At 43.7% G+C, this 27,615-nt stretch overlaps 1 protein-coding gene across 2 annotated transcripts; it reads left to right on the top strand.

Annotated features, from left to right (window-relative positions):
• The first annotated feature begins 187 nt into the window (after positions 1–187).
• Positions 188–27,615, top strand: LOC136656803 (solute carrier organic anion transporter family member 1C1-like). 2 transcript variants are annotated; one of them, XM_066633120.1, is made up of 14 exons: positions 188–316; positions 6,048–6,189; positions 6,815–6,947; positions 8,511–8,632; positions 11,063–11,209; positions 13,509–13,607; positions 14,263–14,508; positions 15,496–15,660; positions 19,446–19,641; positions 22,904–23,069; positions 23,979–24,163; positions 25,982–26,046; positions 26,881–26,998; positions 27,393–27,615. In XM_066633120.1, exons 1-14 carry the CDS (start codon positions 188–190, stop codon positions 27,613–27,615), a joined length of 2,136 nt encoding a protein of 711 aa, XP_066489217.1. The 2 variants fall into 2 exon arrangements, with proteins under 2 accessions (XP_066489217.1, XP_066489218.1); XM_066633121.1 differs by lacking the exon at positions 11,063–11,209.

Below are 27,615 nucleotides of genomic sequence, written 5' to 3'. Positions count from 1 at the left end.
TCACACTATCACATCCTCTGCATTATATGGGAATTCTCTGGCTGATGTGTAGCCATCACATCTCAGCCATCCTGAGAAGATGTGTCAATCTGAAGATGGTTTTTTGAAAGGATAAAATTGGAAAACTACTGATCTATATGGTCATTCTTATGTCTTCTATCTAGATTGTTGGAAAGGGAATATTAAGATGGAGATCTCATCCAAAGAAAACGCCAAACTTTTCTCAAAAAACACAATCCTATCCATTGACAGGGCTTCTTCAAAATCAGAATCTTCAGCTTCAAAGAAGAAAGAAACATTATGTGGAGGAATAAAGGTATGATAAGAGCTGAGAAGTGTGAAAGATTGCCCTTTTGAAGATACTATATACAGTGTCCTTTTCCCTCAAAAGCCTTTTCTCCATCAGACCAAATCATGGCTGTAGCCTTTGGCACTTGTGGTCTGGTAGCCCTACAGAAATAAATAGGATTGTTCTGAGTATAAGTTATTTTAAGATTTTGCAAGGACCATTAGATTATATGAAATTGTTTATGTTAGATTTGATTTTTATTTACACTTTTTTTGGGTGGGGGGGACAAAAAACCCTGATCTCTCTCCGTTTCAAGAAAATGTTGAATGTTTTGTCAAGGTTGGGATTCAGATGAGAATGCTTATAATCCCAGATATATTTCATGAATGTCCAGATGTATTGGCAACCTTCAGTCTCGAAAGACTATGGTATCGCGCTCTGAATGGTGGTTCTGGCACAGCGTCTAGTGTGGCTGAAAAGGCCAATCCGGGAGTGACAATCCCTTCCACACCGGGAGCAAGTGCAGTCTGTCCCTGGTCTGTCTCCCTGGCTATGGGCCTTCCTTCTTTGCCTCTTAGCCTCAGACTGTTGGCAAAGTGTCTCTTCAAACTGGGAAAGGCCATGCTGCACAGCCTGCCTCCAAGCGGGCCGCTCAGAGGCCAGGGTTTCCCACTTGTTGAGGTCCATCCCTAAGGCCTTCAGATCCCTCTTGCAGATGTCCTTGTATCGCAGCTGTGGTCTGCCTGTAGGGCGCTTTCCTTGCACGAGTTCTCCATAGAGGAGATCCTTTGGGATCCAGCCATCATCCATTCTCACGACATGACCAAGCCAACGCAGGCGTCTCTGTTTCAGCAGTGAATACATGCTAGGGATTCCAGCACGTTCCAGGACTGTGTTGTTTGGAACTTTGTCCTGCCAGGTGATGCCGAGGATGCGTCGGAGGCAGCGCATGTGGAAAGCGCTCAGTTTCCTCTCCTGTTGTGAGTGAAGAGTCCATGACTCGCTGCAGTACAGAAGTGTACTCAGGACGCAAGCTCTGTAGACCTGGATCTTGGTATGTTCCGTCAGCTTCTTGTTGGACCAGACTCTCTTTGTGAGTCTGGAAAACGTGGTAGCTGCTTTACCGATGCGCTTGTTTAGCTCGGTATCGAGAGAATGAGTGTCGGAGATCGTTGAGCCAAGGTACACAAAGTCATGGACAACCTCCAGTTCATGCTCAGAGATTGTAATGCAGGGAGGTGAGTCCACATCCTGAACCATGACCTGTGTTTTCTTCAGGCTGATTGTCAGTCCAAAATCTTGGCAGGCCTTGCTAAAACGATCCATGAGCTGCTGGAGATCTTTGGCAGAGTGGGTAGTGACAGCTGCATCGTCGGCAAAGAGGAAGTCACGCAGACATTTCAGCTGGACTTTGGATTTTGCTCTCAGTCTGGAGAGGTTGAAGAGCTTTCCGTCTGATCTGGTCCGGAGATAGATGCCTTCTGTTGCAGTTCCAAAGGCCTGCTTCAGCAGGACAGCGAAGAAAATCCCAAACAAGGTTGGTGCAAGAACACAGCCCTGCTTCACTCCGCTTCGGATGTCAAAAGGGTCTGATGTGGAGCCATCGAAGACAACAGTGCCCTTCATGTCCTTGTGGAAGGATCTGATGATGCTGAGGAGCCTGGGTGGACATCCAATCTTGGGGAGAATCTTGAAGAGGCCGTCTCTGCTGACCAGGTCGAAAGCCTTTGTGAGATCTATGAAGGCTATAAAGAGTGGCTGTCGTTGTTCCCTGCATTTCTCCTGCAGTTGTCTAAGGGAGAATACCATATCAGTGGTGGACCTGTTGGCTCGGAATCCACACTGCGATTCTGGATAGACGCTCTCTGCAAGTACCTGGAGCCTCTTTAGTACAACTCGGGCAAACAGCTTTCCTACAACGCTAAGGAGAGAGATGCCGCGGTAGTTGTTGCAGTCACCCCTGTCACCTTTGTTCTTGTACAGCGTGATGATGTTTGCATCCCTCATGTCTTGAGGTACTCCACCTTCTCTCCAGCAGAGACAGAGGATTTCATGCAGCTCAGTGACGATGATCTCTTTGCAGCATTTTAGGACTTCAGCAGGGATGCTGTCTTTTCCAGGTGCCTTGCCAAAGGCAAGGGAGTCCAGGGCCACGTGAAGTTCTTCTAGGGTTGGTTCACTGTCAAGCTCTTCCAGCACAGGCAGGCACTCAATGTTGTTCAGTGCTTCTTCGGTGACTACATTTTCTCTGGAATATAGCTCAGAGTAGTGCTGCACCCAGCGTTCCATCTGCTGCGCCCGATCCTGGATGACCTCGCCTGTGGCAGACTTCAGAGGGGCAATTTTCTTCTGTGTTGGACCTAGGGCCTGCTTGATACCATCATACATCCCCTTGATGTTGCCCGTGTCAGCTGCTATCTGTATCTCGGAACAGAGCTGGAGCCAGTAGTCGTTAGCACATCTCCTGGCAGTCTGTTGGACTTTGCTGCGAGCAGTTCGGAGGACCTGCAGGTTGTGCTCACTGGGACAGGCCTTGTATGCTGCTTGAGCTCTCCTCTTGACCTCCTTGCTGCTTGACCTCCTCCTCTCCTCTCCTCTCCTCTCCTCTTGACCTCCTGTATGCTGCTTGACCTCCTCCTCTCCTCTAGAAAAGCAGGGATCTATCTGGACATTCATGACATTCATTCATGAATGTCCAGATAGATCCCTGCTTTTCAGACCTACACCAATGAATGCTGACAATCATAATTAGATTATTGTTGGCATCCACCAGTGCATCTTTCATTTTTCAAACATTTACAACACTTTTTTCTGGATTTGTCAGCATGTGAATGTCAACTGTCAATAGACTTCAGACATGCAGTATAATGTGTTAGTAAAGGCTCTGAGCAGTTAGACCTTCCAGGGACAGTGTTATTGCATTTAGTTTCCTTGAGTGGACAGAGTACTAGAAAATTAGAGTTCAAGCTACTATATTCCAGTTTTCTACATCCAGGTAGGCTAATTTTTGTGTATACCATTTGATAGTTATACAAATCAAATGATGGGTTAGGAGAGGGTTAAGTATTATCCCCCCAACTTGTTTCTATTCCAAAGTGCTCCTTCCGGATGGTGCTTTGCTGTAAGGAAGTGACCCATTAGGCTTTTTTCCCCTATATGCTATTTTACGTTTCATGTATGCATTATTATAAATTATTATTTTTACTATTATTTACAGCCCAATCCAACCTAGGGCTGCACTGCTTGTTACAACAGCAGAACATTTCCTTACAGAGGAATCTCAAGGAGCAGATCAGGTTAAGAACTTTCTGCTCAATATGCAGATTATTAAGTTATTTTTTACATAGAGGAACATTTAAAAAATAGCATTCCTGTCTACGGTCTGCTTTAACCACCTCAAGATTCTTCCATTCACCCTGTGAACCATGTAGACTAGACCTCAGAATGTTTCTGCTGAAGAGAAAGAAGCTTCCTCTTTGAAGTTTTCCTGAGGTGAAATTTCATTGGCAATCCTGAGGTAGTATTTTGGTGGCACTGAGACCGTCTCACCAGCTGGAGTTTGCAAAGGCTAGGGTAGATTTGCTGGGGCCTTAATGACCTCTCTTGTCCAACCAGTTCTTTGCTCTTGCAGCCTCCTCCCAAGTGCCTACGACAACATTTGTGGAAGAATGACAGGCATTTGGGAATCACCAGTTGTTCCCATCACCAGGTGTGTGGCCACTGTCATGGTTTGCAGGTTTGCAAACTCTTGCAGTTAAATTCTGGTACCTAAGTGGAACCTGGGAGGCATCTGCATTTAGAGCAGAGCCTGGAGCAAGCCCATTGGCAGATGCCAGCAGTTTCTGGTTTGCCCAGGAAAGAGCCTAGTGCGAAATATTTCCCTTCACTCAAGGTATACTTCCAATACAAATAGTTGACTTAGAATCAGACCCAACTGCCTCTTGTTTTTCATTTTTTCTATCAACTGGTCTGAGAACACAAACCTACCCAGTCACCATTTTTTCCTCCATCTCCTGGTTGATTGGCAACCCTGTTTCCAAGTCAGAGGAAACACCAAACCTGGGGAGATGGTTGGTGTTCTACATTAATTGTTCTTCTATTTTGGGAGGCCATAAGCTGCTTCCTGAGTGGCTCAGTGGCAACTGAAGGTTTATTCAAATCAGGAGGGAATCGGATTACCACTGAAGTGGGCACAGGGGGAATGATTTTATTTGCCTCCTAATGCAAGTTTAATGAACATGACTGACTTTTCATTTGCCAAGCACGGGACACAGTTCAGTGCCAGTTTGCCCAGGACTTGGAGAAGATTCTGACAGGAAGTATATAGGGAGAATAAAGATTTATAAAGACTTGAGGGAGCTGGACATTTGTGCAAAGTCTATAGATCTATCACATACTGAGGGAACACTTGTCAGAAATACAGAGACAAGTCTGCCATTAATGACCAGACCCGTATAATACTATACTGGCAACCAGTTGGCTCTATTTGAAATTAATTGTTTAGGGTTTTGAAGCAGAGCAAAGCAAGCCTGATATTCTGATAATGCTTAAGTACAGGGTGTCTCAAAAAAAAAAAAGTGCACACATTTTAATGAGCTCTAATTACTATATACTTCCTTGTAGGAAACTAGCAACACATCAATATCTCAGGGAAGCAACCGAAGAGATGTGTGGAACCACCTCAGCACGCACATTGGATGTCTGCAGATACCTTAATCAGCATTATATAGATGCCAATGGGGAAGAAATAAAGCATTTTGTCCAATTCATTAACTCAGTGGTTCTCAAACCGGTGGGTTGCAACCCACCAGCTTGGGATGCACTGTCCCCGGCCCTTTAAGGGGCACAGAATGGGGGAAGGCAGCGGCGCATTTCCCAGGATCGCACCTCTGCCAGGGACCAAGAGGATTTTTTTTTAACTTATCCCTTCCTGTGCCGGCATTGGGGTGTGGGGAGCCCTGAGGAGCCCTCTGCAAGGGCTCCCTGTGACTCAAAACAATTTAAAAAGGCAATTAAGACTCACTTTTGGGTCATGATCACGAAACTGGAAGTGGGTCTTGATCACCTTTTTTCATTGTTTTCAGGCACAAGTGGCCTTGCAGAGGGCTCCCTGCACATACCCCTCCCCCTGCACTGTAGGTCAGCTCAGGAAGGGGTCAGCTGAAAAAGAGCCCCTTAGTCCCTGGCAGTGGCACAATCCTGGGGATCATATTGCTGCCTTCCCCTCACCCCCGCAAAGACTTACCATTGTTCTTAAATTCCCTGGGAGCTTGAGAACTGCTGCATTAACTAATTAATTAACTGGGTCAAACAACTGCTTCTGTTTATACCATATGCAGTATATGTATGAATGATAGCATAATAACTTTCACACTATAAAGTGTTTGTACATTTTCTTGAGTCACCGTCTAGTTACTTCACACTTTTTACCTTTTTGATAAACGTGCGCAAGTTTGTTCTCTACTACTTAAAATCAACTTAGCAGGATGATGGTCTTGTGACTGTTTTGGACTGTGAGACCCTTGGAACGGTGACCCATCTTCTCCTCTGGTCTAAAGTTCCATGCACATTGATGGATAGAGCTATAGAAATCATAATAATGCAAACATCTTGTTAAAGGTTGACATAGCACTCAACCCAGCTTTGGTGTTACCTGTAACCTGCAGAGGAGGGTTTCACAAGAACCACAAGATTCTCAGTCACCATTTTGTTCCACGTTGATAGGATGTTTTCAATCCACAACCATTTTCTCTTACAGATTTTTCTTGGTGCATTATCATTTGTTTACTTTGCAAAAGCTTTGTCGGGAAGTTATCTGAAAAGTACCATCACCCAAATAGAAAGAAGATTTGATATCCCTTCTTCTCTGGTTGGCCTCATAGATGGGAGCTTTGAAATTGGTATGTGACATATACAATGGTTGTTTCAAATACTTTGCAGATGATTAATTCTAACTAAATTCCCCCATAGCGATGCAGCAGCATCGGTATGGGCTATACTGCATCCCAAGGGGGAATTTAGGCTCTTGGAGGTCTCCTCAGGGTACTGCCCCTGGGTAAGTCCTAGCAGCCACAGTCAGTCAATTGGGGCTTGTGCCAGTGATATTCCTGGCACAAGTCTAAGTTGACCCATGCAGGTGGATTGGGCCCAGGAAAAGGAATAGGCAATGGCCTGCGTAGGCACCACTGATCCTCCCAGGCCTAATACACCCAACCACCTGTCCTTGTCACCACCCCCTGCCCGGTTCTGCCCCTTCCTCGCCCTCCCCCACCCCTGTGACGGATTTACCTTGTCTGGTAGGCGCCCTTGCAACCATCAGTGCATATGGAAAGGCTCCAGCCTTCCCACTGGTGCGCTGACTAAGAACACTGTTGCAAAGTGTTTTATAGCCATATTGCAACAGTGTGCACTGGTGGAACATGTGTACCACTAATGTGCCACTTGCTTAGGATTGGGCCATAACTTGTGTGCTTTGCTTATGGATCTTCTTCTCAGCCTAGGTTATTCTTTCTTTGTTTCTTAAAGGGAATCTTTTAATAATAATTCTTGTAAGCTACTTTGGAGCCAAACTTCATAGGCCAAAGATAATTGGAGCTGGGTGCCTAATCATGTCAGTTGGAACATTTCTGATAGCAGTGCCACAGTTCTTTATGGGGCAGTGAGTATGCAATCATTTGTTAATATTTTAGAAACAAAAGTGAATAGTTCTCACAATCCAGAATGCCGTTATATGTGGAACGTTGCCTAATATCACACTGTTAGCATGATGATAGAGATGAGTTTATTTTTATTCTTTAAAAATATTTATATTTTTGCCTTTCTCACAAAAGAGACCAAAGGCAGCTAACAACCAGAAAAGATTTAAAAAATACAGTCATATTCATTAAAAAGAAAATCTAAAATACTGGGGATGGGGTTCAACATTGTGTTAATAGTTGTTGATTATTTTCCTGTGATCCTGTTTCCAAAAGTGGGAGGATTTGTGTGGATTTTGGAGCTGCAATTTGCATTCAAATTTTCAGATGTTGAATCTGCATGAAGAGATCTGGGGTAGTTATAAATTTAAATGGCTTTTTAAATATCCGTGAAGGAGATGTCTATCGTTAATAGCTAAATGGGTTTTTCAAGTACAGGTTGAGTCTCATTATTCGCCAGGGTTCCGTTCCAAGAACACACGTGAATGACTAAAACACAGCAAATCAATTTACAAAACAAAGTTTCTTTGCTCTGGTGGTTTAAAAACAGCCTTGCTGACCTTTAATGCACACAGAGTCAATCAGTTTCTCTTCAGGAGCTTAGGCTTCACTAGGAGGCAGCAATCTCTCCCTTGACCAGGAGCCCCAGCAAAGGGGAAAGAATGAAGAAGGTGATAATCACTGCCATTTAGCCTTCTTTCACGTGCTCAGGGGGAAGGGAGGAGTGAAGCCTGCAGAGAGAATGATTGATGGATTGTCAGCTGTCTGCCCTCTCTGGCATTATTAAACAACTGTTTTCCTTTAATTTAAAGGGCCCTTCTCATCAGCTTTGAGACAGAAAAATCTGTGGATACTTAGGTTATACCTGTAATCACTTGTATGACTGTCTCTCTGCAACAGTAAAAAGCAGTTTTTTAAACTGTGATTTTAAAGGGATGCATTTTCCCCTTCTCCAGGGATCAGCACATTCCTTTTCATTTTCAAGGGCCATTCGTGTTGAGTCAAATCCGTGTATAAAAAATCCATGTATAACAAGGCTGGACCTGTACACTGAGTACCAAATGCTGGAATGTGATAATCACTTCCATGATCTCCTTATAAGGCCTTTGAGCATCTGGTTGACTCTTGGTAAAAACAGAATGTTGGGCTCAGTGAATCTTTGATCTGATCCAGCAAGATAATTTTTACATTTTTAGATGTTATTTGATAGCAAATTTGTTAGTTTGTACTGTTGCATGAAAGGAGACCTAGCCTGACAACCTGAATCATGTTCACTTTCACAATGAACCAAAAATGTGAACATTAATAACAACATTTTGCTAATGCCAGCAGGTGCTTCTATTAAGTTGATATGAACAGAGATACTGGGTGGAATTATTTCATCAACCAGAATACAGAGTTGATAAGACATTGTGATGTCCACTTCCATGGATTTCTTCTTTAAAGGGAGAGAGGGATTGAAAGAGTATTTTCAAAAATATCTAAGATGAGACTTTTGTGTAAGAAAACTCTTTGTTTTTACACAGCTACCAGTATAAGATACTTTCTTCCTCCTCCAATTCAACTGTCAGCATCTCCCCATGTCTGCAAGATCAAAACCAAATACCAGTCTCAGTCTTGGAAAGCTCTCAGGCACAAATGCATGCAGGTAAGAATAGGCTGTAGATTCACATGGATATCTATGGTTTATTATATGCCATGAAAATGCTGTGAAGTTCGGATTTGTTGTTGTGAATGAACTTAGCACTAGAGCCAGTGCACGCTTAGTCACTTTGCCTGGGAGAGACAAAAGACACTTAACAAATGTTAATGGCCCAGGAAATTCCTTAAATGGGCAATGGGGCTCCTTCACTGGGGCCTTCAAGCCCCTCCTGTACACCTACCTAAGAGGACAGACAAAGGAGCAAGGTGATTCCTCCTCCCCTCCCCCTTCTCTGAGTGATGGCCCAATCTGATAGAGAGCTGCAAATCCTTTTACAGCACTATAGATGTTGCTCTGCTGTCATGTGTGTTGGAACTGCTGGAACAAACACATAGAGGCTCCATATGCTTGCCCCAGATGGAGAACACAATCCTGAGCTGGGCCAGTGCTGGCACTGACCTCCAGTGCAGGGCTGGGTGTTGCAAACGTGCCATAAGGCACACCTGTGACACCCTAGGCCAAGTCAGTGCCCTCGCCGGCCCAGCTCCAGTTGACGCTGAGCCAAGTGCCAGCCATATGCTGCCCAGAGCTAGGTAAGAGCTAGGTAACAGCAAGATGCCGTTGTACAAATCTATGGTAAGGCCACACCTGGAGTATTGTGTCCAGTTCTGGTCACCACATCTCAAAAAAGACATAGTGGAAATGGAAAAGGTGCAAAAGAGAGCGACTAAGATGATTACGGGGCTGGGGCACCTTCCTTATGAGGAAAGGCTACGGCGTTTGGGCCTCTTCAGCCTAGAAAAGAGACGCTTGAGGGGGGACATGATTGAGACATACAAAATTATGCAGGAGATGGACAGAGTGGATAGGGAGATGCTCTTTACACTCTCGCATAACACCAGAACCAGGGGACATCCACTAAAATTGAGTGTTGGGAGAGTTAGAACAGACAAAAGAAAATATTTCTTTACTCGGCGTGTGGTTGGTCTGTGGAATTCTTTGCCACAGGATGTGGTGATGGCGACTGGCCTGGACGCCTTTAAAAGGGGATTGGACAAGTTTCTGGAGGAAAAATCCATTACGGAGTACAAGCCATGATGTGTATGCGCAACCTCCTGATTTTAGAAATGGGTTATGTCAGAATGCTAGATGCAAGGGAAGGCACCAGGATGAGGTCTCTTGTTATCTGGTGTGCTCCCTGGGGCATTTGGTGGGCCGCTGTGAGATACAGGAAGCTGGACTAGATGGGCCTATGGCCTGATCCAGTGGGGCTGTTCTTATGTTCTTATGTTCTTATGGCGGCAGTGAGGGCTTTGGGGACAGGGGGAGGTGTTACGGGGCAGAGGGAAGTTGCGGAGGGAGGATGGGGTGGGGGGAGGAACCAGGGAGGGAGATAGGACCCGGGGAGTTCTGCTGAACTCCTTCTGGCCTGACATGGAGTCTCTCAACTCTGCGCTGGGAAAATAGCCAGTGCAGACTTGAGAAGACCCATTGTGGGACTTGGGGCTTCCCCTGAGGAGATCTCCAGTGGCTTCTGTGCTGCCGCAGGATGCAGCTTTAGCACCGCTGCACCCAACAGTGGTATTGCCTTTAGGATTGGGCTATCTCGCAGCCTGTGTTGGAACAGGTAAGGTCCTGCCAGGGGCAAGTTTTGGGTGGTTAGGGGGAGTTTTGGGGTGGGGAGAAGGGAAAGAGCAGGGTGGGGGTGGCTCTCAGCTGCAGGAATGCATGCTGGGTTTCTATGCCTTGTTTTCCTGGCCTAACATGCCCCCATCACTCCTAAGACTTATGCGAGCAAAATAACTGGCATAGGTCTGAGAAGACCTATTGACAGGCAGGTGGCATATGGACAGACAAGAAAGACAAGATTTTTACTTATCTCTCCCAGATCATCTGTTGCCCCCAATAGGATGCAGTGCATTCTCTGGCAGCATAGCTGCATCATATAGGATGATGGGGGACAGGATTGAGCTCTGAGTCAGTGAAATGAAAGCAGCACATGCTGGCGGATTTTGGAAGTGACAAAGAGAATTAAGATTTTTATCTGAGAGGCTGCAGTGTAAACTAAGAGAAGAAACTGACAGCTAGTTAGAAGACATACATAATTTGATTGCTTGCAAGTGTGTATGCTATCTAAGTCAGTCCAAACACTCAAGTCTGGATACTTGTACATAAAGCAAGCATTACAAGTCACTGTAAGTTTCCAGTGATCTTTTGTCCAAAGGGAATCAAAACCCAGACAGTGCTGCAGTCCTAGAACTCCTCAAGCTGCTTGAGGAAGTGGGGCATAAGCATGCAACAATGGTAAAGTAAGGGTATCTTTTAGCAGCTGTTTCTTGTGTTGTTTGTGTGGTTCAGTGTGAAAGTGGTTGAGTGTGACACACATCTAATAAATGTGTAAGTGTCATCTTCAGTCTTTTGGGCTTGTATGTACAGGATGTGAAAAGGAAGCAGGAACCTCCATGTGGATTTATGTCTTGCTGGGGAATCTACTGCGTGGAATTGGGGAAACACCAATTCAGCCTTTGGGGATTGCCTACATTGATGACTATGCCACAGAAGAAAGTGCAGCTTTTTACATTGGTATTGAAAAATCATATTTACATAAAATTTTCTCTGCTACATTAGATTGCTCTTTTCCTTTTACCTGGATGAACTTCAGTGAACCTTGGTTTTCAACAGTATTAAGCACAATGCACGTGATCGCCTCCATTTTCATTTTCAAAATCCCTTATTATACATTTGGATTCCTTTGTTGCCTTAACACTGAATAGTCTTTCAGGCCCTGTAAGGAACTGGTCTGCTCTGCGGAGGTATTTTTCCTTCTGACTCGCTTTCTCCGAGAAGCAGAATTGAAAATTCTGCCACAGAACATTATCTGTCTTTTGGGAATTCTACACAGCTTATCCTCATATAAGTCTGTGAGTGTTAAATTCCTATAAGTGGTGCAAGCCATCCATGGACTTGAAATTGCTTGTATTGAAATATGTATTTTACTTAAAAAAAAAAAAAATCTTCTGTCTGATTAATCAGGGCATTTTTCAAATGACTGAGGAACCAATCCTATCCAATTTTCCAGGGCCGGTGCAGCTGTGCCAATGGGGCATATGCTGCATCCTTTGGTGGGGAGGCAGAGGCCTCCTCAAAGTAAGAGAACTTTTGTTCCCTTACCACTGGGCTGCATTGCGGCTGCACTGGCGCTGGAAAGTTGGATAGGATTGGGCCCTAAAAGAATAATCAGTTAACAGCCTGTTTGACTAGCACAGCGATGATGGTCATGTTTACTCAGAAGTAAGTCCTGTGGTGTTCACTGGAACTTACTCTCAGGAAAGCATGCATAGGATTTTATTCTAAATGTAGCAGGTCTAGTTTGGAGCAGACAACAAACAGTGGTAAGCACAAGCCAAAGTCATAAAAAAAAAAAAACACAACTGGTCAAGAGCTAGGCAGAATATAAGCACTGGCCAGAGTGGTTGCCTCAGATGGCAGATTGGCAGGGGCGCCCAACTCCATTTACCCGCATGGCTCTAACGTTCCTTTTCCTCACATTCCCTGGATTGAAAAAGGAAGTGAAAGAGGAAGTGTAGAGGAGAGAAGAGTGGTGGGCTAGAGCAGGGGTGTCCAAAGTTTTTGGCAGGAGGGCCACATTGTCTCTCTGACACTGTGTTGGGGGCCGGGGGAAAAAAGAATTAATTTACATTTAAAATTTGAATAAATTTACAGAAGTTTACATAAATGAATATATTAATGATGGAACTTATATGAATGAATATAAAAGGCCTTGCACAAAGCAAGGCTGGCCTTTCCTTTGCTGCCGCTACTGCATCACAGATATGAAACAACAAGCAGTGGAGGGAACCCTCATCCACAGCTCACGTGAGACATCAAACAGTTGCCCTCATGCTGAGAGCAGTTGTGTCGGGCCAGTGTGGGCTCCAACAAATCTCCAGAGGGCCAGAGGCTCATTGGAGACTGAGGGCTCCCTGAGGGCCGCATTGAGAGGCCTCGAGGGCCGCAAGTGGCCCCAGGGCCGGGCTTTGGGCACCCCTGGGCTAGAGCATCAGAGACATTCTAATGCATTGGAGACACTCAAGCCTACCACTGTCATCTCCTTAATACGTCTTCTTCTGTGCCATTTTCTTTTTTCCAATCAAGGGTATGGCAGGAGCAGAGACTGGCACATCACCAGGTATGGGGGAGGCAGCATTTGATATTCTGCCTCAGGTGACCCTGGCAACTGGCAAAAAAAAGTACAAATAGCGGGAAGGTACAGGGTTTATGTAAGAAGGCAGCCATATTAGGATCCAGCAAAGTCACTGGGCTCATTAGCAAAGAGCTTCAAGCTGCCCTGGAAGCCCTGATGCCAACAGGTTTCCATGCAATGGATCATGCAAAGAGGCATAGTTGCTATGGTAGAGCCCCTTTCTGGTTCAACACTGCCCCTGAGATAAAACAATGGAACCTACCACGACCTATTCAAGACAAAGTTTTTGGCTGAAGTTGCCACATCCTGAGCAGTGTGTCTCAACTACCAAATGCACAAACTTGGAGTTGTACATGCCCTGCAAGCTATCTCAATATGGATGGAGCAGTGGCTTGCCAAACTGGAAACTAGCACTGCACAACTGTCTTGTATATTCACCCTTGGACACAACAGTGAACATGTTGGATTCTTTTACCAGCTGGATTCTTTTACAAGTTGTCTTAATACTAGGACTGAGCTGTAAGTTATTAAATGAACCTTTGGGGCTCAGTTTTCAAAAGGGATGTGTGAAAGATTTCATGAAAATTCCCTCTCCCCTCCCCACTCAACTCATTACTTTTGTTTTGTAATAAGAGTAAATTATAACTTTTCAGTCGGATGTTCTATTGTCTTTCACAGGGTGTGTGCAGACTGTTGCAATTATAGGCCCCATCTTTGGCTTCCTTTTGGGGTCTTTGTGTGCCATGCTATATGTAGACTTTGGCTTTGTAGACATGGGTGAGTCTGTACCAGTTTTTAATGTGAGTTTGTATCTCAAAACGCAAATTGAATAAATGGTTGTATATGTATAAATACTGATTTACAATGGAAGATTTAAATGTCTAAAACATGATCAATCTTCAAAAATGAATGGCGTTTAAACTGAAAAATGATTCTCTCTCTCTCTCCCCCCCCCCCCCATGCATATATATTCTATAAGAATAAGTATGTATAACCTTTTCTCTAGAACTGAGCTAAGGTACTATGCTTAACCATTGGTCAGTTTCCAAGTGTGGGAATGTTTTTATCGTGCCTAGGATGCAAAAAGTTAGGCTAGACATGAGGAAGAACTTCCTAACAATATGAGCTGTCTGATGCTGCCTCGTGCACTTTTGGGCTTTCCCTAACTGGAGGTTCTCAAGCACAGCTTGGATGGTCATCTGTCAAGAATGCTGTATTTACATGAGTTAAGCAGAAGTTTGTACTAGATAATGACTAGATGATTTCAAGATCCCATCCAACTATAGTATTCTTTGAAAAGGGGAAGTATAAACACATCTTCTTGCAGTGGAAGACATTCATTAGCAGTGTCAGTTACAAATACAGATCAGATTACAAGGTTTTAAATGTGTGGATCATTCCTACCAAACTCTATTGTTTCTCTCTTTTGCAGAGAGCATAACCATAACTCATAAGGACTCACAGTGGGTAGGCGCTTGGTGGCTTGGCTATTTAATTGCAGGAGTCATTAGCATCCTTGCTGCAATCCCTTTTTGGTTCTTACCAAAGCATCTCCCAAGACCAGAGTCTCAAAAGGATTCCAGTTCTTCCTCTGAACAATCCAAGTTCATCACTGAAGACAGCAGAGAACATCATATAACCTACGAAGAGCAAGTCAAGATGCTTGAGATGGCTAAAGGTGCATCAATGTAGCTGGTTAATTTCAGTCAGTTTTGATCTAGTTTTCAGGGTTTTGATCTATGTATCAGGTTAGCACTTTTGGGATTGCCTCAGTTCATGATACCAGTTTGTCTTACACCTTAATGTAATTAATTAAGGGCACAATCCTGACCCTCACTTGGGCTGACATAAGTTCCTTGCACTGGCCTGGGAGTGTGTCCTAGGTCCATCTTTGTGTGGACCTGGCCACTCGCTGCTTGTGGTGGCCAGCAGCCAGGCTGCACTTACCAGCGTTGTGTTTGCGACAGCCGTAAAGCTGTTTACACCACCAGGACGCTTGTTCTGGAAGCCTAAAAGACCCATTGGATTGGGACAATAGCGATTACATAGCCCATTTAATTTTTATAATTACTATTGCACAGATAGTTTCCAGAAATATGAATTACATCACTTCTCTCAAGGAATAATTGCATGTTATCTGAAACATGGAAGAGAGATACCCTATTCCCAGTGTCTCTAAAGGGCACTTCTGGACTCTAAGCTTACAATAACTCAACCTATATCTATCATAGTATGGGCTGAAAGAGGGAGAAGCAATGCAATAATTAAGCTGCAGTTGGAAGCTGGGTGTGTGGTGATTATACAATAGCTTTACAATATGTTGAAATTTTGCACTGGCATCTGTGCAACCAGGATAAAGTTACCTAAGGTTAAAAGATGAGGCATCAAAGTTATATGACCCATGGCATTCTTGTTTGACTGTGTGAATAATAGGACCCTTCAACTGATCATATCAGCTCCAAGCAGGTATGGGAAGAAGGCAATGCTGTGGTGGAGGAGTAATCCTCCAATGGAAGTTTTTAGGTTTAGTGATTGGCCTGATGATGCATATGCATTAATGTTGTGAAGATTTTGCCTAGGGAAATGATTTTGCACAACAAACTTTAATTTCATTGAGATATTTCCAGTTTCTTTCTCAGTAATGAGCAACTGTTTTGTTTTGCAGATTTTCTGCCTTCCTTGAAGAGCCTCCTTGGGAATCCAGTTTACTCTTTGTATCTTTGCTCCAGCATCATCCAGTTCAATTCTCTCATTGGCATGGTGACATACAAGCCCAAATACATAGAGCAGCAGTTTGGGCAGTCATCCACAAAGACCAATTTTATCATAGGTATGTTCTGGATGCTTTTCTTTTATTAGGATGCTATTAAACTGTGCATCACTTCCTTCCTCTTCGAACAGTGTGATCCTTGATATATGGATCTATATATAACAGATATATGTCTATGCAGAAGTAAGTCTTAGTAAGTTCAAATCCTCATGCACTTCCAGGGAAGTGTGTATAGGATTGCAGCCTTCTATCTATTCACAAATAGGTTTACTTAGCATTTTAGCCCAATCCATCCTCCAGATTCTGACAGTGTAATCCAAACTGCAAGCTCTGCCAGCTTCTGCAAGCTTCCGCAGTGACAGAAGGTGTTGCAAATGTGCCATAAGGTATGTCATGACACCTGGCAAGTAAGCAGCACTAGCAAAGTGGCCTTGCTGCCCCTCCAGCACTGCACTCAGATCCAGGACCACCGTCAGAGTTGAGGTTAGCACTGAGCGGCACAGAGGCTGGCTGAGGGTAGAGGGAGGGTGTTCTGGAGATGGGGAGAGGGCATTTCTCGGTGAGGGGAGAGTGGAGTGGGACGGATTGGACCTGGGAAGGGGTGGGATTGATAGAGGCCATCTCCCTTGTATCATAACTCCCCTTCTGAGCCAGCTGGCATTACCCCAGGCTGCTTGGACTTTTGCCAGCTACATAGCTGGCATAGATCTGAATAGCTCAATATAGCATGCTGGGGCATTACTCGGGGTAAGGGGAAAATTATCCCCTTACCCCAAGGATACCTCCAGCTGCCTTCTAACCTATGCTGGGTATAGTATATGCCATGCGGCCAATCTCCGTCAGCGCAGGTTAGGATTGGGCTGCCAATTGGTTACTTCAAGAAAAAAATCATTGCTATCTGGAGAACAGCCAAACTGGTCCCCTTCAGATGCCAAAATCAATTATCACCCACAAATTATTTGATAGTTTTTACACTAAATGTTTCTCTAGCTAGTGAGGGGGAGGACACCCCCACCTACTTAGTGAGTCTAAAAAGTGCAGATGTATGGAACTCCTTAGGATAATTTTTTATTCTCACTGAAATTTGTTCAGCTTCCATCTCAATTTGTAGCCTGAATAGAACACTCTAAATTCAGCTCAAGTTTCATTATGAAAATGGAACAGATTCCATAATTGATTTCCACATACAGATTCACCAAATGAACAGGAAGGAACTCTTGGCAGGCCCTGAAGATTGTGATTGAATGTGCAATGGAAAGCAGGCTCTGCTTTGAGTACGCTTTATCTGATTCTACCCTTGCTCAACCTCCAAGGTGTATTTTGTTGCAAGGAGCAGAGAGGGAGAGGTTTTGCTGCCTCTTTTTGTCCAAGCTGTTTCTTTAGTTTAGAGAGCTGCAAATTTGGCAGTTGGGACGGGGTTACTGAATTTAAAACCAGCTTGAAAAATCTGACTGCTCAGGCTCAATGTGAAGGGCTTCTCTAAATTATAAAGCCATTGATCCTTCATGGTACCTTTATGTTTTCCCCAGGATGACAAATAGCAGCTGAGGGAGGGCATGGATTTAGATCAAGGAAGGGTGCAATCCTAACCCCTTATGTCAGTGCTTTCCAGCACTGGCATAGCACTTTCCAATGGGACATATGCTGCATCCTGCAGTTGGCTGTTACTCATGGAGGCCTCCTCAAAGTAAGGGATTGTTTGTTCCCTTACCTTGGAGCTGCGTTGCCCTTATGTCAGTGCTGGAAAGCACTGACATAAGGGGTTAGGATTGCACCCGAAACAGCTTTCCTCTACTGGCCCACCCAAACATTTCTCCTTTGAGAGATTCATTATCCACATGGCTTTTTAAAATAGAAAATGAAGATATTGGGAGATCCAATCATAAATCTCTTCTGTCTTGTCTATTTTAACCTTGTTCTACAAAATCACAACCTGGCAGAACTTAGGAACACTAGATTAACTGGTATGGCATCTGGGAAGTTACAGATATGCATTGTCTGGCCACTATATTGGCTGGTTGCTACAGAGCACAGTGGTGTATGGCAAATTGTTGCCTCCTACCTCCACTATTCACTTGCTGCTGCAAGAGTTAACTTGTCCTTTATGTCAGCCTCAGTGCCAGACAATTAGAAGGTAGGGAAAGTAACACCAATATTTGAAAAAGGAAATTGGCTTAGTGTCCCCAGTAAACTGAGAAAAAGCATAATGGAAGATAAAATTATTAAGCTTATAGAAGAACTCCTTACTGATCTCCTTTGGTATCAGCATGGTGTCTGCAAAATACGTTTTGCTTCTCTACTTCTAGAGCTCTTTGAAAGTACCAACATATATGAGCTCTTTGATGGACCCAAAGTTCACAAACTTTTGACAAAGACTGGGTGTCTCTCCTGCAGGTACAGAGAGATGGCAGGAAAATATGCAGCAAGCATAGTCAATGGGTTTCTCACAGCTTCCCCCCACTTCTGAAATTATCACAAAGAGACTATCATAGGGATAGAAGTGTCCTGTTATTTTTCTAAATGGATGTCTCTCCCCAGGGAGACTACCTGGTGCCAACATCCTTGTCTTCTGCCATTAGGTGAAGTTCTAATGTTCTAATTAATGAAGTGCTAATTAATGTCATCTAGGTCTTCCTCCCCCACTAAATCTGGAGATTTATTTCGTGATTTTTAAGTTGTACTGCTGGTGCTAAATTATTTGTATTTCTGCATTTTTCTAGGCTTTTAAAGTTGTGTTTAGCTCTATGCTGCTTTGAAAGGCTCTACATTAATAGAGTGGTGTATAAATATTTGACATAAATAATATCTGCCAGCTGGTTTCATCTATAGACCAGTTTTGGTCCATGGATTGTTAGTTTTCTGTCTTTAGTACTGTGTTCTTTCCTAAAAGATAGAAGTTGGAATTTCCTGACATGCCACCTGATAAACTATGGGGTAATCTATAAGTGCTGTTTAGGAGCAGAAAAAGCATTCAGAATAATTCCTACATACAACACAATGCCCTCTATTGTGTTTCAGGCTTTTCTTAGTGCTAAGCCTTGAGCTATGTGTGAAATGATTCAAGGTGGTGCAAAGCAGAAGTATTATTGGTGAAGACTATGCAAAAGTTTTATTGCTGTTACCAAGCAGAATACTACAAGTCGCCAAAAATAGGCCCCCAATACCTTTCCTTTGTGCTGTAGGTGGCTAAGAGATGGAGGGAGGGGAGGGGATAGGTGAAGAGAAAGATGACAAATGTATTATTTCAGATTCCCAACTTTAGCAACTACTAATGTATGGAAAATTATCCTCTGATTGATATGGAGGGATTCATCTGGAGGCAGCAATATTTGAGAGATTTCATGAGAAGGAAAAATGGGTTTAGACAGAAAAACCTCAGGGAAATACAACGCAGTTTTAAAAAGTGATGGTGGTGCAAACTGAGTTGGAGGGACTAGAAATGCAACCCCTCCCCCTTCACAAAAGTAACTGGCTTCAGGGAGGGCTAGGCAGCTCTCCCTATCTGTCCTGAAATGCTCCCCAGTGTGCTCTACAGTATCATTTGATGCTCAGGACAGAGTCAGGCAGGCCTTTCTAGCAGGTTGTCCCCTCCTGCTTTGCAGGTGGTGGCTGTTTTTGGTTGTGAGGCATGGGGAGCCAGTAGAAATGGGTTGGGGGCAAGGGAAATTCATTGGAGTTTCTGTTTGAATGTTGGATGTTTCAAATACTACTTGGTCTTTTTCAAATAGTCAGCAGGACAGTTTGTAAAATCTAAGTGGTTTTCATGGTAAGCCACGGGTGGATAGGTTTCACGCACCCATGCTAAGTGAGTTTACAGTGTATTGATTTTCCTTTTTGGGCTGTAGGTCTCATCAATATTCCTGCAGTAGCCCTTGGGATATTCTCAGGAGGACTGATCATGAAGAAATTCAGACTGAATGTTTTGGGGGCAGCCAGATTGTCCTTGGGATCATCCTTCTTCGGTTACCTGCTGCTCCTTTCACTGTTTGCAATGGGCTGCAAAAATGCTGATGTGGCAGGCCTGACTGTCTCCTACCAAGGGTATGTTCAGTTGGATGGTGCTAGGAAATGGCTTGGACAACATACTGTGCCAAATATAGTTGCTTTCACAACAGAAGTATCGGCCCTGACACTGCAGCAACTCTCTCGCTGCTGCTGGTATTTCCTTAAAGGCAGTGTAAGCGTGCCCATCTGTGTGTGCTTCACCAGCTGTTTTCCTAGCAAGAATGGGGAAGGGAGATTGACAATGTTTGTTTTGACTTTTAAGTAGATCCCTTGGGTTTGGTAGGATGAACAAAGGGACAAGGAACATTTTGTTTATGCCTCAAAGTGTCCACCCTTGCCTTATCCAATGAAACTTGACATGACTTTGGCTAGTTCAATGGCAATCAATCAAAATTTATGTTCAGTTCCTTTGTTTACAACTAAAAGTCATCATAAAAAGATGGTCCACCAAAGCAGCCTTTTGCATACAACAGTTTTACAAGCACTGAACTTGTGTTCATACCAAGTGAGGGGCCCCAGGACAGCAGGGATGATCTTGCTCTCCTTCCATGTGTTCAGCATATGCAGAATTAGGGCCCAATCCTATCTAGCTGATGCAGCATCAAAGTAAGGGACTGACGTTCCCAAAAGAACCAACATTCTTTTTCCTTAGGGAGGTCTCTATCCTGGGCCCCCCACAGCAAGATGCACCCAGTTGACACAGCTGCATCAATACTTAGGTCCTTAGGGCCCAATCCTATCCAGCTTTCCAGCATCGGTGTAGCCGTAATGCAACCCCAAATGTTCCCATACCTTGAGGAGGCCTCTGTGACTGCCTCCCCACTACAGGATGCAGTGCAAGCCCCATTGGCACGGCTACACCAGCAGTGGAAAATTGGATCCGATTGGGTCCTTAGTGTCTGAAAAGACTAGTGTCAAAGTCAAAAAGTACCAAAAGAACTTTAGTCTCAAACTTGTTAAATGTCTGCCTAGGTTATTTGACACACTATCAGGTATACAACTGGAGAACAATCTCAGTTAGAATTGTATTTTGTCAGGCAGTGTCTGTAACACCTAGCCTCTCTTCATTGGACAAATGTTCTTCCAACCTTACTGGTGGCCAAAGCAAACAGATCTGCCTTGTAGGGAACAAATTTGCCCTTGTCAGACAACAAATAGCAGATCTTTTCAAGTTCTGGCATTTCCCCTAAGTTTACTACATAACCCTGCTAAACATCTGTCCCAAAGAGCGATATATAATGGACAGTACACAATATAGAATGATGCCCTCAAGAAACCCCTGGCCATACATACAGCTGCTGGTTCACTGCCATTCTGACATTTTTATCATCCAAACAGTTAGATAGTATTTTCTGAAATGGTAAATGTGAGATTTGGGGAATAGAGTCTCAAGTTTTTGAACTTGTTTGCTAAAGAGTGAGCAACCTTTAAAAAAGATTAAACCATGTTCTGTTTGGCAGAATAAAGCCATATATGCTCTTTTAAAAACATCTTTGAAGAAGTCACAATATCACCTATTTGCAGCAACATAACCAACGATGCACAGTTGGTTACCATGTTGAATTGCTTTGCCAGTTCAAGAAAGCAAGAAAGATTTTTAGGGATTCTGTTTCCAGATAACTTTGGCAGCCTAGTTGACTGCATCACTAAAGCTTTGTGAAAATGATCCTTACAAAAAGGAGACAACCTTTTGCATGCAGCATTTAGTGTGTGCATGTGCGTGTGGTGAGGGGGATATCACATAATAGACAAAGTTTTTTTAAACTGCTTAGAATAATCTCTAAAGTGGTTATATTTCCCAGATCCCATGGTTTAATCCCCCCATGTTAATTGGCAACAACTTCTCCAACAAAAGTTTTAAAAGGAGAGGTAACCAGAATGCTCTGTTGTGATGAAAATGTTCCCAAACTTTTTAGCAAGGGGACCCACCTAAAAATTCACTTTATTCGCTCACTTTATTCAAAATTCGCTCAAGCTTCTGTGGCTATAAAGGTGATTGGGCAGCAGTGCTCCGTCTGAGTAACAGGTTGTTTAACCCTTGATGCAGATAGCCTGATATACCCTGTCAGTTTTACGAATCACCAAAAATTGGGTTGTGACCCACTGGTGGGTCATGGACCCACTTTTTGGGAACAATTCAGTTTGCAGTTATATAATAGCATGAAGTGCCATTCTAAAATGGAATGTTTCCAAAGTTATTTCTGAAAACCTATACTGTAGAGCAGGGGTGCTCAATAGGTGGATCGCGATCTACCGGTAGATCACGAGGCAAAATGAGTAGATCGCGGAGTGCTGACCCCCCCTTCAGGTGCCTCTGGGAGGAAACACCAGGAGTAAGGCCCATTGTACTCAATGGGGCTTACTCCCAGGTAAGTGTGGCTAGGATTGCAGCCTCACAGCCTAATCCTAGGCATGTCTACTCAGGAGTAAGTCCTGTTATACTCAGTGGGGCTCAAGGTACACATAAATGTTATATGTTATGATGGCGCGAACATTGTAAAAAAATACTCTGGTAGATCTCCGGGCCTTGCTGGGTTTCAAAGTAGCTCTCGAGCCAAAAAAGTGTGAGCACCCCTGCTGTAGAGGATGTTCGATTGTTCTGGGCTACTAAAAAGGGTGCCCTGCTTCATACCCTGATTGATTTAGAGGGCAATCCAGAGTGCTGTTTGGACTGGTGCAAATTCCTTTCTCCGGCCCAGGACTATTGCAAACATGCTGCAAGGCACATCTGCAACAACTTGGGAGTTGGCAGGGCCAACGCAAGAATGCATGCTGGGCCACGGAGGTCAAATCCAGCCTCTGCACCACTCTGGGAAGGCAAGTTTGTGCCAGCTAAGGGAAGCCAAAGGAGTTTGGGAGGGCGGGGGAGGGCAGGCCAGTGGGTAGACCAGGTCGGGGGTGGGGGTGGGACTGGCACTTAGCCCAGACCCTAACCCCCATCCCGAGCAGACTGGTGGTACACCAAGCTGCTCAGATTTGCACCAGCGATTTCGCTGGCGCAGATCCAAGTAACCCCATTGAGGTGGCTGCCGCGCCACACAGGGTAAGAGGAAATAAATTCCTTTTCTCCAAGTTGGGTGGGATCCATCTCAGAACCTGCATTGGATACAGCACAGGCCAGCCGGCTGGCCTGTTCCAGTGCAGGATAGGATTGGACTGCCCATAGGAGAGGTAGATAGCACTTCAGGTGAGGTCTCTTGATAAGACCATTGTGACTTCTCCTAAAATGTGAAGGATTTGTGTTTCTACTCAGAAGTCGATGAGAACCTAATGAATAATGTAAGAATTTTCTCCCCAGCCAGAAAGAGGAATTTCACTATGAGCAAACTCTAATTTCTGAATGCAATTCGGGGTGCCAGTGCTCCAAAAATGAATGGGATCCCATATGCGGTGAAAATGGGATCACCTATGTCTCAGCTTGTCTTGCTGGCTGTAAAATGGCCAACGGAAGTGGAAAAAACATGGTAAGTGGCTTTCTATGTGACTCTGATATGGAGTTGAGCCAATTCACAAACCAGTGTTTCATTTGTGTGTATATGGGGAAGACAATCCAAGCTGATTTCACCACAGAGTGAACTGAACCCACAGGATCAAGCATTCAGTATTTCCAAATGGCAGAGTGATTGTTGATTATGGGCCCAATCCTAAAGTGGTCCAGTGCCAATGCTGAGCTCTAGCACCAGCACTGGGTGCCATAAACATGCCTTAAAGCACGTTTAGGGCACCCTCAGAGTAGGGAGCGCCCGTGCTGGGCCCATGCCAGTCAGGTGCTGAGCCCAGCGCCAGTAGGATGACATGCCGCTGCCAGGGGTAAACATGACCACCAGGTGGCAGTGCAGTCTCTGGGGGCAGGGGAAGGGTGGAATGAGGGTGGAATGAGGGCAGTGGGTAGGAATCAGGGTGGGAGGGGCAAGATCAGCAGAGATCTGCTCTGCTGTATCTTGAACTCTGTGTGGGGCCGGAAGGCCCAATATGGAGTCTTTCAAGTCTGCACCGGCAAAATAGCTAGTACAGACTTGAGAAGCCCCATTGTAGGGCTTGGGGCTTTCACTGGGGGGGGGGGGTGAAGCCCCCCCGCGGAGATCACCAGCTGCTTCCAGGTGCTTGTTGGATACAGCGGTAGCCACTTTGGCGCCACTGCTCCAGCATGTGTCAGAAAGCTCAGGATTGGGCTATAAAACTGAAAAGTTTTTAGATGTTGAATATTCCAAAATGATAACTTTTTATACCAATTCCAGGTTTGATGATCTACTGAAAAAAATGTCACTGATTTTTAAATAAAAAACATGCACTTAAGAAAACAGATACAGAATTTACATTGCTAAGATTAATCATTTGGCAATTTTGAACTCACTTTACTGGCTTCATTCCAGATATTTTATAACTGCAGCTGTGTGGAAATTGCAGAGTCTTCATCAAGGCATTCTTCAGCTGTGGTTGGACCATGTCAAAAAGGAAATGAATGTCCAAAAATGTTTCTCTATTTTCTGGTAATATCGGTCATCACTTCATATACATTGTCAGTTGGAGGCACTCCTGGATACATTTTACTTTTAAGGTGAATAACTGTTATTCCACTGAACACTGATGAGTATTTTTAAGAGGTAAAGATAAAGAACCAAAGTAGATGTTACAGGAAATGTGAGGCTATTGTCTAAAATGACAAGGGCATGCCAAGTTGTCAACATGCTTTCAAAATTTTACAATGTGTGTAAATTTTGTTAATGACATCATGATGTTCTGAATTTTCCACCTTGGCTCTGTATTGTTGGCTGCTAAGAGGGGGTATTAAGGTGTATGGAACTCAAGTGGTGTATATGCATGTGTGAACCAGGCCTTGACTTGAAAGAGAATGTATGAATTTGACTCAGATGGAAATCCAAGCATTTGTGGCAACATGCGGTGATACAGAAGTTCTACTGGTGTTGTCAGATCTGTGTTTCCTGACCCCCTTCCCCCCCCCCCACTATACCAGCCCAGGTCACTATCTTGCCAGATCCACTATAAGCTGATCAAATATTTATTTATTTAAGACTGCAATCCTATGCACACTTACCTGGGAGTGAGCTCCATTGACTAAAATGCAGCTTCTGAATAGACATGCATAGGATTGGGCTGCAAGAGATTTATATCCCTTCTTTCCAAAGCTCAAGATGGCTAACAAATTCACAATTAAATACATTAACAATAATAAACACCATATAAATACTTTCTAAGGCCTCTGGAGGTTCTTTAAATGCCAGTTTTCAGTCAAAAACCTGAAGTGACATTTAAAGTTCTTCAGAAAGCCTTCTAAGGCCTCTGGAGGGCTTTAATACATCATGGTTTTCAGCTGAAAACCAGAAGTGATGTTTTAAGGCCCTCTGAAGTCCTTAGAAGGGGTCCGTATCACCAGGTATGCCCCTGGTCGCTGCAGTGGTCAGACTGCCACTGCCTGAGTCAGCATGGGTTCAAAAGCCATAGAGAGCCACAAACTCTTGCCAGGTTCAAACATGTGTATATATCGGGGGTGGCCGACCATTTAACTTTATGGCTCCTGGATCTTTAACAGAGGAAGAAATTGTCATCTGTAAGATGACAAGCTGCACCTGCTGAAATTTCTTCTTTGACACCATTGTTAAAGGTCCAGGAGCCCTAAAGCTGAAAAATTGGACACCCTGGTATATATAATATTTAATTTCTATGACACTTATTCAATATGCTTGACTGACTATGAAGGAGTGACTGATTGTCAAAGGAGTGAAATAACTCCATTGTGCTTCAGGTGATACAAAAAGATATTAAACATTCTACTACTTGTAGAATTATATCTGCAGTGGCCCTTCACACATGCATAATCTGAAGGCACAAAATGCAGCAAGGTTGCTGAAATCTGGATCTGGTCAGTATTTAGAAGGAAGTTTACCTGGGAACAACACACGTACCTCCTTGAGATTCATGATGGGAGAAAGGTAGGCGATAAAAATCATATTTTTAAAATGTATTATACACTCATCTATACCAGATGTGGCCAACCTTTAGGGCTCCTGGACCTTCAGCAATTGTGTAGAGGACGGAATTTCAGCAGGTGCAGCTTGTCATTTGTGAGACGGCACGCTACACCTGCTGAAATTCTCTCTTCTATACAATTGTTAAAGTTCCTGGAACCTTAAAGTTGAAAGATTTGCCAACCCACTTTTCAAGAAAAGAAGTTCACAAAATGGTTTACATAGCACATGAAGTTGAAAAAAAGTCTTTAAAAAAATTTATAAATTAATATCCTTTTGTCCTCCCAATAGAAATGGGCAATAGACAGAAAAACATTGCATTTAATTTCATATCATGTATTATACTTCATGCATTTATAAATTATGGTTTTATGCTTTATACATTTCAGATGCATTAACCCACAACTCAAATCTTTTGCACTGGGCATCTATACTTTAGCCATAAGAGTTCTTGGTAAGTATGAGTCAGTTTCCTCTAGCTCTGGATTGCATCTGCATTTATCATTTAACACATTATTTTTTTTCTACTCTGAGATATAGGTATTTACCTTCAAATGGACAGCATGACCCCTTCCCTTTGTGTGCAGCTTTGTTCACATGCAGTGTTGCATATCTGGAAGGGGATTCCTGATATGGCTCAATGCAGTTCCATTATTTCCTTCCTGCTGACTCTTGATTGCTGGGTCACCCAGCAATTTCTTACTATGCAAAGCCCAACAGCAGTCGCTCCCATACTGAGCTCCAGTGACCCCATCTCTCCCCAAAGTCACACAGGCAATTCATGCTGTGAACTTTGTAATGTTCTGTTTAAGGATCTGGTTAAAATCTTCCTTACAGAGGGGGTGTGAATGCATTTAGGTAAAAGACAATATTGAATCTGAGAAGAGCTAATTTACCCCTGCTGACTGGGTGCAAGGCATCTTTTAAGCAGTGGTTCTCCTTTATTTAGCAGGGAGAGCGAGTAACTGTTCCTATACGTCCCAGCATAATTTCTGTGTTAGTGGCTGTTGCTTGCGTCACCCTTTGTGTCTTTTGTAAGACTGTGAACCCCGTTTGGGGCACTGTTTCATTTATTTTGTCATGTGAACCATTTCATGACCTTTTATTGAAAAGCAGTGTATAAATACTTTAAAAGATAATAACTTAAAATCCAATGGTATGAACAATCTGTTTCCACCATGCACCAGTTTAGTGCAGTGTTTTCTACATTCTGATATCTTTTAGCAGTTGGCACTAAAAATAATAAATGGCCACGGCTTGTGTAATGCTTCTTTTCCTTTAAATGCAGCAGGAATCCCTGCTCCAGTGTATTTTGGATTATCAATTGATACTACTTGCCTAAAATGGGGAAGCAGAAGATGTGGAGGCCAAGGTGCTTGCAAGCTGTATGATTCCAATGCGTTCAGGTACATTTATTTCATGATTTTTCCCCACTCTGAATTTGAAACATGTCATTTTTCAGAATCATCTATGAATAGCAATGTTGACAATGACAACTATGTGCCAAAACAGTGGGTTGTGTTGTAATTTTAGGAGGTTGCTACTCTGCTCTTGCGATATATGCCCTTCCCTCCCCCACACACTTTTAATCTATTTTTCCTTACTGTTGGACATTTCTAATCCCCCCCCCCCCGGACTTTGGGATGCTCCACAGATTCTTTGTTTGAAATGCTATTCCCAAACAGCCACATGTGGCTGGATGCCTATTGCTTTTTCTCTATGTCTGGACTTCTCCCATAGATTACTGCTTCAAGTCAGCCTTACTGCTGGGAGGAATTCACAATCCTTCTTGTCTCACAGGTATATCTATTTGGGTTTGACCATCATGTTGGGCACCATGTCTACATTCCTAAGTGTTGCTGTCCTGGTGGTTCTAAAGAAGAGGTATATTCCACACAGTGAAACTATTGCCACCATCGAAGACAGGGAAACAACTACTGCTACAAACAGGAAGAGCAACTTTGTGAACAGTGACCACCTGATTCAGACAACCTATTGGCCAGAGAAAGAAACTCGACTTTAG

Source organism: Tiliqua scincoides, chromosome 7, assembly GCF_035046505.1.
Source record: "Tiliqua scincoides isolate rTilSci1 chromosome 7, rTilSci1.hap2, whole genome shotgun sequence".
In the NCBI taxonomy this organism is placed as follows: Eukaryota; Metazoa; Chordata; class Lepidosauria; order Squamata; family Scincidae; genus Tiliqua; species Tiliqua scincoides.
The sequence above is the reverse complement of the archived record's forward strand: the minus strand, read 5'-3'. Positions and strand labels throughout refer to the sequence as shown.

What these genes read in the sequence shown, in the direction of transcription:
- LOC136656803 (XM_066633120.1), top strand. Translation starts at nt 188, where the DNA reads ATGGAGATCTCATCCAAAGAAAACGCCAAACTTTTCTCAAAAAACACA. An exon ending in GATGCTTGAGATGGCTAAAG is followed by an intron (nt 14,509 to 15,495) that starts GTGCATCAATGT and finishes TTTGTTTTGCAG; the next exon opens with ATTTTCTGCCTTCCTTGAAG. An exon ending in TATGATTCCAATGCGTTCAG is followed by an intron (nt 26,999 to 27,392) that starts GTACATTTATTT and finishes CTTGTCTCACAG; the next exon opens with GTATATCTATTTGGGTTTGA.